The 15,143-nt window shown below is 43.1% G+C and overlaps 1 protein-coding gene across 3 annotated transcripts in view; it reads right to left on the bottom strand.

Moving 5' to 3' along the window:
- The window catches only part of atxn7l1 (ataxin 7-like 1), a 59,374-nt gene that overhangs the window by 28,695 nt on the left and 15,536 nt on the right, over positions 1 to 15,143 (bottom strand). Inside the window, exons 2-4 of one of the 3 annotated variants that reach the window (XM_084049612.1) lie at positions 7,779 to 7,914; positions 3,409 to 3,616; positions 2,145 to 2,526 (exon numbers count right to left, since the gene is read on the bottom strand). In XM_084049612.1, coding sequence (XP_083905738.1) covers positions 2,145 to 2,526; positions 3,409 to 3,616; positions 7,779 to 7,794 — 606 coding nt within the window. In that variant the 5' untranslated portion in view covers positions 7,795 to 7,914. The remainder of the gene's footprint in view (positions 1 to 2,144; positions 2,527 to 3,408; positions 3,617 to 7,778; positions 7,915 to 15,143) is intronic. The other 2 variants (XM_084049613.1, XM_084049614.1) reach the window with 2 other exon arrangements.

Here is a 15,143-nt window from a genome sequence, read left to right as displayed (position 1 = left end):
CATATCAGAGGCAAATGTTGACTTTTATTCCACAACAATTATTTGAAAACTTTAGTAGTTACTAGTTACTTTGCAGATATAAATTATTACATTATGAAACATACATTAACCACTTTAGCCCTATTTTATACCTAGGCTATTTGAAAATAGCAGATCTACAAGCTCACAACGCGTCGCGATGCGACGCGTTGTGAGCTTGTAGATCGGCTATTTTCAAACATTTTAGTACTTTTACTTTTGCTACTTTAAGTACCTTTTGATACCAATACTTTGGTTTCAGAGAAGTACTTCTGCATTGCACTATTGATACTTTTACTTCAGTAAAACATTTGAGTACTTTTTCCACCACTGGAAAGCAGCGGCTCTCAAAGTGGGGTCCAGAGACTCCTAGAGGGGGTTCCACCCTTACAGGTCTGTAACTCTGAGATGTGTTTGAATTTGGACCTCTAACTGAAAAGATTTGTGCCTGGGACCCCCATAAGAGAAGATTTGTGTCGTAATTTATTTTTTTATGATTACATATTTTTAAATATACTGTATATTTTTCAAGATATATATATTTTTTTTCTAAAATAGCCGATCTACAAGCTCACAACGCGTCGCATCGACACACGTTGTGAGCCTGTAGGTTGGCTATTTGAAAATAGCCCGGAGTACAGTATAAAATAGGGTTAAAGTGGTTAAACTGTTCCCCCATTTGGGATCCCTCTGAAACACTCTCAGGGACCCCCGGACCCCACTTTGAGAACCGCTGGTCTAAGGAGTTTAGGAGGTACAAACACCTCTATAATCCCAGATATAATCCCACAACCCAGATGGCAATTAGTTAATGGAGAGAGACAGACAGAGAGAGAGAGAGAGAGAGAGAGAGAGAGAGAGACAGAGACAGAGACAGAGACAGAGACAGAGACAGACAGACAGACAGACAGACAGACAGACAGACAGACAGACAGACAGACAGACAGACAGACAGACAGACAGAGAGAGAGAGAACACACGTGTCCGTCACCAGAAATGGTGAAAAGCACTAAAAATGACAGAGACTATTTCCCAGCCTAAATGGCTTACTGAGACCTACTGAGACTGAATTTAAGGAAATGTCATAGAACATTCAGTTGAAATAGAAGAACATTCAGCAAACATAAAATAACATTATGGGAATCAACAAGCTTGTGAGCTTGTTGATTCAAAGTATACAGGGTTTATGTGGTTAAACACCAGGACCGTCTAAGACCGAATTTAAGTGTTAAACACAAATGGTTTTTTTTGTATTTCACCCAAAACCCATTGAGACCTGAAGCCGATTCTACATGTGTCCTAAATCTCAACAGTATTCTGAAAAACGTATGTTCCTATATCAGTGGTGCTCAATCTTTTTCATGTCAAGGACCCCCAAAATGATATGTATTTGGCCGCGGACCCCCATCAAAATATTTTGTTCCAGGGACCCCCAGAAGCAAAGATTTGAGTTAAAAATGTTCGCTTTAAAAATATATATATATATTCAGAAGATTTGCAAACATTTTCACGATTTTTCAAAAATAGCAGATCTAGAAGCTCGTAGCACGGCACTCGGTGCCGCGCTATGAGCTTGTAGATCTGCGGCCAAATACATATCATTTTGGGTGGTCCTTGACGTGTATTAGAAGACATTTGTAGAATCGGCCTCAGGTCTTAACCCATTAAGACCTGGAACTGTGTCAATTTTAGATTTGAGCTAAAAAGCATTATTTTACACTTTGGGCTATTCAAAAATAGCAGATCTACAAGCTCATAGCGCGGCACCGAGTGCCGCGCTATGAGCTTGTAGATCTGCTATTTTAGAAAATTCATGAAAATGTGTGCAAATCTTTGAATATATATATATTTTTAAAGCGAACATTTTTAACTCAAATCTTTGCTTCTGGGGGGTCCCCGGAACAACATATTTTGGTGGGGGTCCGCGGCCAAATACATATCATTTTGGGGGTCCTTGACATGAAAAAGATTGAGCACCACTGATACAGAAACATATGTTTTTCAGAAAACTGTTGAGATTTAGGAGACATGTAGAATCGGCTTCATGTCTCAATGGATTAAGATCTTTTGAGGCCTAGAAATGAGAGAAACACAAACTGTAGATTCCGTGAGACTTCTCTCAGCACCTGTAGGCAGCTTGGCGTAGCACCGGCCCTCTGGGTGGACGAGGGCGACGGGGGAGGTCTGCGGTCCAGCGGGGAGGCGGTGGAGGAGGAGGAGGGGGTGGAGGTCGGGCGTCTGTCCAGCGGGGAGCGCGCCGGGCTGGGCCGTCTGTCCTGCGAGGACGGGGGCGTGACGGAGCGAGGGATGGACGAGGAGGGAACGCCGAAGACGACGCCGCCGCCGCGGCCGTTCACCAGCTTCTCGCCCGGGCGGTGGGGGTGAGACGAAGAGGAGGTGGGGGGAGTGAGCGGTGTGGAGGAGGAGGAGGTGAGGCGGACACGAGAGGAACCGTCCACTCGACTGAGGCACGGGATCTTCTCCAGGGCGACGACTGGGAGAGACACACTGGACACATGAGAGGAGAGAGGGAGTGATGGATGGAAAATACCAAACAAATAAATGACAATGCAAATGTGTTAAAAGGATCCATGGCAAATGAGCCAAATATGCCTTAATAGTACATTATAATTGTCCTCTATAACTAAAAGGTAAAATTAAAATAAATATTTTATCTATTTTAGAAATAATTCCCTATGGAATTTATGGAATGCATGTGAAATTAGAAAACAACTTAATACTTCCTACGGTTAATATGAGCATCAATATTTTTATAAAAAAACATTTTTCACATGCATTATATAAATTCCATAGGGCTAGACCACACATGGGGAAATGACATCAACAACTTGCGACGGGCATTGCCCCTCTTGAGTAAAAGATGAACTGTTTCTAGAATAAAACAAATATTTAAGGTGTTTTACATTTTTGAGTGGTGCCGAAGGCAACCACTCCTATACGTGGCTTTGTCTGTGTGTCCGTATGTATGTATGTATGTCTGTATGTCCGTGTGTCCACCAAGCTAACATTGGTCGAGCATCACGTGACACGTGACAATATGTTGAAAGGGTGTGCTTTGATTGGCTAGCGAGACGCATGACGAAATAGAGCCCTATAAATAGGTGTGTCACTTTGAAACAATTGTTTACATGTTTCAAAGTGACATCAGTGCCATCAGCCAAGCTAACATTGGACATGTTAGCTTGGCTGATTGAACATGTTAGCCAAGCTAAGCAAGGCACCACTCACTTCACACAGGGTGTGATTTTTTTATTTTAGTTATAGCGGGCAATTATAATGTATTAAGGCATATTTGTCTTATTATCCAGGGATCCTTTTAATAAAGAAAACCAAAAAGTCTTCTTATGTGTGTATATATGACATGCTCACCAGGTCTTGTTGCGTACACCTTTAGGTGGGTAGACAGCCAGTGGGGCCTTATTGAAGCGAGAGTGGGGGTAGTCTTTGGGGACCCTGAAGGCCAGCGTGTCCCCAGAGCCGCCGGGGCCTGGCCCGGGGGCCACGGGGACGGCAGGGGCCTTGGGCTTCATGGGGACCAGGGGGATCCTGGACGGGCCTGGAGAGCTGTGACGCTTCTCTGGAATGGACAGATACAGAGATGTAAAGACGTATAACACCACCTACTTATTCATATAGCTTTGATTATTACGGTCGGTCCTCTGGGTATGTGTCGAACTTTACATTCATCAACTCAAATATCTTCAAAAACACTGGCCAAAAATAGCTGATCTACAAGCTCACAACGTGTCACAACAAAAAGAGCGGTCCAAGTACTGAACTAAGTATCAAGTTAAAATAAAATAAACATTTGATCTTTCACAATGTTTCTCTACATTCAACATCATTCGTCCTGCTCATGTTTTACAGTATCTGCTTGCGGCTAAACCCACAGTATCTTCAGGAACTTCTTTCCAGTCCTATTACTATTAGGATAAGGATAATTCCTTTTAACAGGTTGTTCATGAAAGTCCTTGCGGTCTTGTTTCCAATGAGAACCTGTGAGCAATTAGGGGTTAAGAGTCTTGCTCAGGGACAAATTTCATTTCATCGACACATATGCTGACCTGGCCTGGAATCGAACCTGGGGCAACCAGGGCCTCTGGCTCCCTAGGCGGGCTCACTAACCATTCAGCTATGGCCGCCCCTTAAGATTGTTATTATTTGTTATTAATTATTTGTTATTAATTGTTATTATTTCTAATAATAACAATAATAATAGTTTTTATTTGTATCATACAGGGAAAGGAATGCAGCTCAGAGTGTTTTACAAGCAGCACAAGAACAGTTAGGAATAAAATGTATTAGTACCAGCAGAGGAAGAGACACTTACAATAGGTATTACTAACAACAAATGCGTGGTTCAATGGCAATGATACAATCAAGGTCGTACTGTGCCCTGACATATTGGTACTGGAGTGTTTATCTACACTACAGCACTTGGTCAAAGGCAGAGCACACCTGTGCCAATATTACAGCACACCAATGCCAATATTACAGCACACCAGTGCCAATATTATGCCCAGTTTATATTTTGTTGCGCACCGCAAATAGCCGATCTGCAAGCTAACAAGTTCAACTGGTTTCACTGCGACGAGTTGTGCGCTTTCAGATCAGCTCTTTTCGATGCGCAACACTGGCTATGTATAAATCACTCTGGCTGACCTAGTATAAATCACCCTTTATAGCACACCAGTGCCAATATCTCACTACATTTCGCACAGTTGTATGCATGTATTATTGATGTGACCATGTACAGTACTGTAGCTATAGATGTGTAGACCAACACACATACAAAATGTACACACTTGGATTAATGGACACACACGCATGGATGGGGGCATAAACTAAAGCCTAACTCACACCACAGGACAATCAGGAAGATATGGGGTCGGAAACATAATAATAAAGGTTCAAGGCTGATCGGAAGCGATGATCCTCTAGTGTGAGGGGGTGTCCAAAGATCCAAACTTAAACCTCCTGATCTGCTCACAGACAATGTCTGACATTATCTAGAATAGATGATTATGACTACAGTCTGAGTGGGATGACAGGAGTGGCACATGACCAAAAGAGACCCAGGTTCGAATCCCGGGCGTTACAATAGTGCCGTGACCTGGATCGGGTTTCCGCGTCGGAGGAGGTCAAAAGGGGGGTGAGTGTAACAGAGTGGTTCATAACCTCAGCCTAATAGGTTCAAATCCCTTAGCCTGGTAAACCCTCCCTCCGGAAATCTCATTTCCATTTGATTTCAGGAGTGAGTCTGGCATGATCGCCCATTCTGCAATATTGGCTGTGGGCTGGAGTTGGGCGGGAGTAATACCGTTGACTGACAACCCCTTCAGCCAATGATCGTTGTTCCCCTTCAGCCAATTGCAGTGCATTTTTACCACCTCTAGACGCAACAGGACTTTTGAGATGGCCATGCCCAAAATAGGTTGCCTTATTCGGACACTTGCGTGGCACTGCCCGCCCCTGCCGGTCCTCTGAATTTTTATTTTTAAATAGGCTCTGTCATGATTAATTGACCACATATATGAAGTTAAACAACTACATTCTATCCAAACGATATCTTATAAGTAAATTCCGTGCCCCAAAAAAGAAGTTTGAGAGCGTTTTAAAACCGAAAGTAAGAAGTGAAGACAACGCACAACAACAATGGCTGCCGTTCGTCTTTTGTCGGCTGCACTCAGGCTGCACTCGGCTTCATTCGGGCTCACTCGAACTCGCCACCTGATTGGCCAACGTAAGCTGTCAATCACAGAACAATGAGCGACGACGCTGATAGGCTCGTCCATTTGGTGTACGGGCTAGAAACGCCCAGAGAAGCCTTCAGGCCAGACTCACTCCTGAAATCAAATGGAAATGAGATTTCCGGAGGGAGGGTTTACCAGGCTACAAATCCCGGACACATGAAGGTAAATACTCAGTTTGATACGGTGAGGGGTCTGGGTAGTACACATTAGCTACTCCCACGTAAATATAACACAGGCACAGCCCGAGGGAGATGATCAAATGCAACATTTTTCAGAGAATGTTAGTCTCTAAATACAGCCAAGTGCGCACTGCTCGTTGTCTACAATTAGGCTACTGCAGTTTTAAAGAGATGTTTATGTTCGATCAGTGAATATTCCGACTCGAATGCTAATAAAAAGCAGAATGATTAAACTGGTTTTCAGTTCTCTCTCTCTCTCTCCAAACGCCTCGGGAGGAGGGGAGGCTTCACCCGTCGACAATAGGTAATTTCATCAACACGTCCACACAATGAACGTAAATTCACAGGACAATCACCGCGTCCATTCACACGGAGCGGTTTGAGCCAAATCAGACATTACCCAGACTTAGGTCAAGGGTCCTGCCTGCATAAAGTCCGATGCATAAACATACAGCCCCTCAGTTTGAACTCTGGAAAACTTCGATAATACAGCACATGTCTGAAAGTGGCTTAGCCCATTGAGACCCGAAGCCGATTCTACGTCTCCTAAATCTCAACAGTTTTCTGAAAAACGTATGTTTCTATATCAGTGGTGCTCAATCTTTTTCATGTCAAGGACCCCCAAAATTATATGTATTTGGCCGCGGACCCCCATCAAAATATTTTGTTCCAGGGACCCCCAGAAGCAAAGATTTGAGTTAAAAATGTTCGCTTTAAAAATATATATATTTCAAAGATTTGCACACATTTTCACAATTTTTCAAAAATAGCAGATCTACAAGCTCGTAGCGCGGCACTCGGTGCCGCGCTATGAGCTTGTATATCTGCTATTTTTGAATAGCCCAAAGTGTAAAATAATGCTTTTTAGCTCAAATCAAAAAATGACACCGTTCCAGGTCTTAACTCATTCACTGCCAGAATTATTTCTGGCGCGTTTGAACACTGCCATATTTTTCATTGAAAAAAAAAAAGTACTCAGGAGCCGAGATACAGAATTTTTAAGTTTTAAGTTAACAAGGAAGTGGATGGGAGTCTATATCTTCAAAAAATCATATCTCCTTGGTCTTTGGGTCAAAAAAATAAAAAAAAATCTAAAAAAAAATAAAAAAAATAAAATAATATTTTTTATTTTTTTTATTTTTTAAAAAGTCGTTTTAGTCGTTCTAGGCAGGCATGGCTTATGGACAGAAGTCGTTTTAGTCGTTCTAGGCAGGGAATGAGTTAATGGGTTAGATAAGATGCCTTCCCAGACGTCATATCACAACCGTTCATCCATTGCCACCGCAAGTTTAAACGGCTCCGCTGTTTACATCTGCTGCTTCCAAATGTGATCACGTGAGATGAGATCATGTGAGGTGCTGCACTGGGCAGAGAGGCGCGATAATTAAGTGATCAAGTGGTGTTCAACTTTTTCATGTCAAGGACCCCCAAAATCACATGTATATGGCCCCCATCCCAAAATATTTTATTCCAGGGACCCCCCAGAAGCAAAGATTTGAGTTAAACATGTTCGCTTAAAAAAATAAATATATATATATATATTCAAAGATTTGCAAAAAAGTTCAAGATTTTTCAAAAAATATAGATATACAAGCTCATAGCGTGGCACTCGGTGGCACGCTATGAGCTTGTATATCTGCTATTTTTGAATAGCCAAAGAAATAAAAAATTACCGAGATGCCTTCCCGGATTTAATGGGCTAATGGGTTAAGAGGGGAGGGGGAGAGGCAGAGATGTGAAACATGAAAAAGCTGAGACGAGGGGAGCAGAGGACGGGCTGGTGCAGAGAGGATGAATACACACTTACGGTTCTTGCTATGCATGTCTTGACACTGGTGGGGGGGGTTGGGAGGGAAGGAGGGGGGAGGGGTGTGGTCCTTGTGTCTGTCTGTCTGTCTGTCTGTTTGTGTGCCTGTCTCACAGGGTCACTACAGGACAGCTACCTGAGGAAGAATAGGGAGAGGTCAAAAACACACCTGATATGGAGGAGGTGAAGTGGGGATGGAAGGATGCACACGTGCACACGTGCACGCACAAACACACACACACACACACACACACACACGCACACCGCACGCACACCGCACGCACACAGAGACGTACAGTACACAGTAAAATCCTCAGAATTACAAATGAACACCTATATGAAACAATGGCATTGTGTGATTATCAGTGCGTGTGTGATTTGCTTCCTAAAGGATTGCTGTGCGCAGTCATGCTCCCCGGGCGATGACCCCTATAACATTTTGAGTGATCTTTCCTCTAGCGCCACCATCGGGCCAAAATGTCAACTTTGCACGCGGGACCTCTCATAATCTGGACTGCAGGATGAACCCTGCTAATTTTGGTGACCCCTATGGCCTTTCCTCTAGCGCTACCCGTAGCCCAACATTTGCATGTGTTTTTAAAAGACACTGTAGCTTATGGTAACTTAGAATATTTAACTTTACAGGTTTCCCTGCAAGCCTTCAAATGTCGGTGACAAAGCAGTCCCACTGGAGAAACTGGAAGGGAGTTAAGAGTATTGCTCAAAGGCACCGTTTTTGGAGGAGCGGTACAACGTTACTCATCAGCTTCCCACAGAGACGTATTCCCCAGACGGTCCAGGGACTCAAACCAGCCCCTCTAAATCCTCCACTCAGCTCCCAAGTGATTTTTCACCTTTGAGGAAAAGCAGATTTGCTTAGAGGTGATACAGTAATTCTATACAGTATGGGGGATAAGTTGAGCAAATAAACTGGTAGAAAGCTGTTGACACAGACAGAATGAGGCTGCAGCACTCAGATGGTCCTCGTCAGTTAGTTTGACAGTTTGTTTAGAGCAAGAGCCGTTAGTTTTACGCTCTGTCTCAGAGTTTGGACTGTAAAGATGGAGCCAGCAATTTAGACAGCAGATAAAACTGTCCATCTCACTTGGAGTGTGTACCATGCACCAAGTGCACGCACGCACGCGCACGCACGCACGCACGCACGCACGCACACACACACACACACACACACACACACACACACACACACACACACACACACACACACACACACACACACACACACACACACACACACAGATAGATGTTTCACACACACCAGTGTGCACATCACGCCCGTAAAATTTAGTGTGTTAATCTGTCTTTGGATTCTTTTAAATTATTATTTGTGTAGATGTTTTTGCTTTTCATTTTGATTGGAGGAACCTGAGGACAGAGAGAAGGGAGATACTGTATGCAGCAAGACATGACAGGAGTGGGATTCAAAGTCAGGTCCTTGCTTCCTCGTGACTCACAAGTAACATGTGGTCACTCAGTGCACTAACTGGCTGAGCCACCAGGGACCCCCTGGGTGTTCATGTTAGAGCCCGACCCATGCCAAATGTTCTGGTCCGATGCTGATCCCCATTCTGGAGAGTCCTAGACCAGTGGTTCTCAAACTTTTTCAAATCAAGGACCCCCAAATGTATGTGTAAAAAAAGCTTTGTGTCAGGGACCGCCAGAAGAGAAGATTTATGTAAACTAAATAAATAAATAAAAAATATTCTACATTTTTGCTGTTTTTCAGAAAATGATAAAAAATAGCAGATGCACAAGCTCGCTGTGAGTTTGTAGATCTGCTATTTTTTAATAGCCAACATATAAATGGATAAACTGGTTAAAATGATTGTGATGCCATTAACTACTTTTTCTGAGAACCTCCGAACCCCAGTTCTAGACCACAGACAACGATATTTTGTAATACATTAATAAACAAAAATAACTAGGCCATTTAACTTTAATGATTAAACGAACAGTAAAAATAATACATAATCTGAAATAAAGTCAAATAATAGCCGATATATGGGCCAAACAAATATATTGGTGAGCTCAACTCTTAAGTCTAAAGTGGACCCATAACTCTCACAAAGTTTATTAACACTCAGGATTTTGCTGTGTGGTGTAGAAGCCCTCAGGGGGACTGATGCCAGGACCCACAGGCACGTGCGCACGCACACACACACACTATATACTCCACACAAAAGTCCTAACCACTGATCCATAACCTACACTTAGCCCAACAATAGGACAATGACATTCCTCTGCTGAACTTTGTTCAGTTTATCTGTTCCAGATACAATGAAGCGTGTGTGTGTGTGTGTGTGTGTGTGTGTGTGTGTGTGTGTGTGTGTGTGTGTGTGTGTGTGTGTGTGTGTGTGTGTGTGTGTGTGTGTGTGTGTGTGTGTGTGTGTGTGTGTGTGTGTGTGTGTGTGTGTGTGTTTCTCTATCTCTCCCTTCCTCACCCTCTTTTTGCATAGTTACACATGTGTGTGTTTGTGCATGTGTCACTTAGAAAGACAGAGCTCAGTTAATAAGTGTAGTAGTACACTCTGCACTAACAGCAGCACGTTAAAACAGTGAGGCTGGATAACCAGGCTACAAGTGTTGTGTTGACTCAGAACATGGGTATTATCTACAGCTAAATACTGCAGATCAGGGCTCTTCAACAGGGGGTCAGAGTTACTCAGAGTCACTATAGGGGGGCCGCCAAATCTTTGTGTATTCTGGAGGGAACCTTAGCCTAAAATAGCAGATCTACAAGCTTGTAGATCGGCTATTTTTGGCAAAGAGGTTTGGTGTAGAGGGAAAAGAGAGCGGACCAAGTACAGAGTGAAAAGTGAAGTTTACCAAGTGTTGTCGATTTAAGTGGGTTAAATGTCTGAAAATACACATTAACATGAGTCCAATAGTGCTGTCAAACAAGTCTATGAAGCCATCGATGAAAAGGTTTAATATCTGCAACCAGATTTTATACAATATGTAATGGGGGGGTCCCTGCTTCATCTCTGACTCAGCTAAGGGGTCCTTGGTCTGAAAAACGTTGAAGACCCCTGCTGTAGAGCCCTTATCAGACAAAGTCACAATTAGGCCTGTCACAATTATTACATAATCGTCTAATCGCAATTCATTTAGATAATCGTAATTATTTTTGCATAATCATCGTCATAAATCGTTTCCATGCTGAAAAATGTTCACACATTTTCAAATATAAAAAAAAAGCAGAAATAGCAGATGTACAAGCTTTCGTGACGCGTTGTAAGCTTGTAGATCAGCTATTTCTGCTTTTTTTACATGTATGAAATTATTTAAAATGTCAAATATGTCAGTTATTTGTCATATCTGCCCTGTGCAATGTTTTATTACGTAGCCTAAAAGGCTTCATTATGTTCCAATGTTCAATGGCCAAACACACAATTAAATCGTTAATCGCAATTATTTGAGTGACAATTAATCGTCAACTTAAATTTGCAATGGTGACAGACCCTAGTCACACTGACAGCAGACCGTATGAATGCGCGGTGCGCAGGCCGGCTCCAAAAGAAACCGACGATGCAACACTCGCAGTGGCGTGCACAGACATTCTTTTTTTTGTTGACTTGGTCTTCTCTTTTTTCCCTCTACACCTATACCTCTTTGCCAAAAATAGCCGATCTACAAGCCCACAACGCCTCGCAGCGCGAGGCGTTGTGGGCTTGTAGACTTTTGAAAGACATGTTATTTTGACCAAGTTGTCAGGTACCGCCCCAGCCTGCAGGAGCAGTGACAAATATCACCCTCCCTCGAACACGGGCCGATTGTTTTCGTATAGACACTCAACAAGGCACCGCGGCGGATTCAAACCCCCAGGCTCAACAGTGGTGGGCACTAGGTACTTTACCACTGCTGCGCCACGCGAGCGAGACTTAAATTAAATGTGTGTGTGTGTGTGTGTGTGTGTGTGTGTGTGTGTGTGTGTGTGTGTGTGTGTGTGTGTGTGTGTGTGTGTGTGGCAGGTGTGTAAATAGGCCAGTAGAATCAGTGCCAGCGGAGGCAGCTGTGTTCAGACCAACAGGATCAAAGTCCACAGCAACCATCAGTGACAATATAACCTGCTACACTATACTACTACTACACCTATACTCAGTATACTGCACTACTATTACTATAATACTACTACAACTACTACAACAGCAATGCTACTATTACTAATATATAGTACTACTACTATACTATTGCTATTATTACTACTAGCAATAGTGCAGTGCTACAGGAATTAAATAGTAAAATATGAGTGAAGCATTAACAAACAATGAATATGAATTCATATTTTGACAGTAGAACAACTAACTAAGATATACCTGTAAAGAAATCTTAAAGATAGATTAAGGATATAAATATATAGCCTATTAGATAATTGTGTCTATTTAACCACTTTGTTGACCGGTTCGCCCAGGCCTCTATACTTGGTCACCTCATTATTTCCCTTTACACCAAATATATTTGCTCACAAGCTCGCAAAGCCTGTAGATCAGCCATTTTGGCTGAATGTTTGCCTATTATTATGGCGGAACCCAGAACAGGTTTCAGGTGGATAATGCGAGACATGATTGGAGCTGGTGAAGGTGATCTACAGCAGGTGGACAGCTGTCAGGTCAAGGTCAGTCCTCCACTCAGCTTCAAGGGCACACAATCACTCCCCTCTTTGACTCTCATTCATTATGGCGAAGCATGGGGGGATAGCAGCCCGCCGATTGGCTGATGCCAGAGCATGAGCCCGCCCACTACAGGAAGGGGAAAGCGGAGGCTCAGCTGAGTTTGTTTACGCCCAGAGAGAGAGAGAGAGAGAGAGAGAGAGAGAGAGAGTGAGAGAAAGAGAGAGATCAGAAGATGACAGAACCTCCCATCCTTGCTGTAGTAGCTCGCAGTTTAAGTGACCTGGCCTGCATAACAACCACTTCGGGACGAGAGATCAACACCACCAACAAAAATTGTCAACTGAATAGAGAAATGACACAGATGTGCATGAAAGAAAGCAAGGCGCGTGCACACACACACACACACACACACAGCCGCACACACACACACACACAGCCGCGCACACACACACACACACACACACACACACACACACACACACACACACACACACACACACACACACACACACACACACACACACACACACACACACACACACACACACACACACACACACAGTAGCCAGTGCTGGGAACCCAAGCACATGAAAGCCAGAAGTGAAATGAAACCAAAAGCAAACTAAAGGAAGTCTAGTACCTCCTGTCTGACTCTGAGAGAAACCTCAATTTAAAATCATCTCTAGATAGATGGAGAGATAAGACCGAGAGACACAGAGAGACACAGAGAGAGAGAGAGAGAGAGAGAGAGAGAGAGAGAGAGAGAGAGAGAGAGAGAGAGAGAGAGAGAGAAAATAAAAGAGAAACAAAAACACTCCTCTCAAGAGCCAAGTTGCTTTTTCTCCCGGCAACCTGCCCAATTATGCTGGAGAGAAGAGGGAGAGAGCCAGAAGGAGAGAAACGTGTTCTTTCAACAACAAACTACACCTTTGTGTGTCACACTGCTGCTTAATTACACAAAAAGGAGAGAGAGAGAGAGAGAGAGAGAGAGAGAGAGAGAGAGAGAGAGAGAGAAAGAGAGAGAGAGCATTCGTTTCGAGTGAGTGATTAATGGGGTGAGATGAGAGGTGGAACAGGAGGTAGAGATATTTTATCTGACACCTGAGCACTTAGAAAAGAGAGAGAGAGAGAGAGAATAAGAGAGAGAATGAACAGAGAGAAGAGCGACGAGGAGAGAGATGAAAGATTAAAAAGCAAACACAATCAGTTGAACCCTTGCGTCCAAATTCTGGGCATGTCATAATAGGCGAACATTTGGCGAAAATAGCAGGTGTACATGCTACCAACGAGTTGCAACGTCTGGCTTGAACAGAGATCAAACCAGACATGTTGTGATTACATGGTGAACGCACCACCCTGTAATCCACCCCTCAAATGTAGTATTTAATATCCTTATTATGAGGGCTTCTTGCTGTGGGTGTTGACAGGCCTGGTAGGCCACTCACAGTCATATTGTGAAAATGGCTGTGAAACTATTTCCATCTAATGCTTAATTTATGAGAATCGGGCAAAAACGATATGCGTTGTGAGCTCGTAGATCGGCTATTGTCAGTGCGCTACACCGCCGTTCAAGTCTACCAAGTATGAATCGGACTGAAGTCTTCTTTTTTTCTATCATTTTATTTGACTTCTAAAACAGGATGTCGGTGTGAGCTGTCATTTCCCCTCTGTTGAATGGCTGCATGGTTACACCACTTTTTTTTTTTACCTTTTTTTAGTCACCAAAAACAATCTCCAAACAGCCATTAGGATGTTTAACACCCAAACCAATGGCACAGGCTTTAGTGTGCAACACTTTAGTTATAGACATCTCCCATACCCACAACAACTGGAATCTGTGTCATAATAATAATAACGATTATTCCTTTTTATGCACGTTATCACTTTTTATTCATAGAATAATTCACTGAAGTATTTTTTATGCCTTTAACCTCAAGCATGCTGCAACACTGTCGTTGTTGCCTTTCGTTGGTGTTTTATGCAACTGCATTGTTTATAGGCCTGTGTGAGCAATGGGATACCTATATATATATATATATATATATATATATATATATATATATATATGGTTTTATTTTCTGCACAACACGCTTCGCCGTGTTGGCTTCATCAGGTGCCAGGGACGTGCACAGATAGACTCTAGGTGTGGCTGAAGCACCTGCCCTTTGCCCTCTTGACCAGAAGTGCCCTCTTGAAGAAAATTATTTTATATTTTTTTTCAGTTTACAGCAGGGTCTTCAACAGGGGTCCGGGACCCCTAGGGGGTCCTCAGAGTTACTACAGGGGGTCCGCCAAATCTTTATGTGATACGATTTTTCTTTTTACCATAACCACTCGAAACCTAGCATCCCTTTTCTGAGGAGAACTTTAGCCAAAAATAGCAGATCTACAAGCTCACAACGCCTCGCGCTGCGAGGCGTTGTGGGCTTGTAGATCGGCTATTTTTGGAAAAGAGGTATAGGTGTAGAGGGGGAAAAAAAGCAGACTAAGTAAACAAAAAAAAGTATAATTTACTTGAGCACCTGCCCCTCAAAATGTCTGTGCACGCCACTGTCAGGTGCTATGAAGCCAACACGGCGAAACGCGTCTTGCAGAAAATAAACTGAGTCTGAGTCCTGTCCATCGTCATTGGAGTGTGCGGTCCCTTCCTGAGAGACGCAGTGGGGAGCTTTTCTGTCTTATATATATATAAGACAGACGGGTCTCTAACGCCAAATCAAATGGGTTCAGA

The sequence above is a fragment of the Gymnoscopelus microlampas genome (genome assembly GCF_963454915.1).
Source record: "Gymnoscopelus microlampas genome assembly, chromosome: 23".
Taxonomy (NCBI): domain Eukaryota; kingdom Metazoa; phylum Chordata; class Actinopteri; order Myctophiformes; family Myctophidae; genus Gymnoscopelus; species Gymnoscopelus microlampas.
Note: the sequence above shows the minus strand (reverse complement) of the source record. Positions and strands in the feature narration are given on the sequence as shown.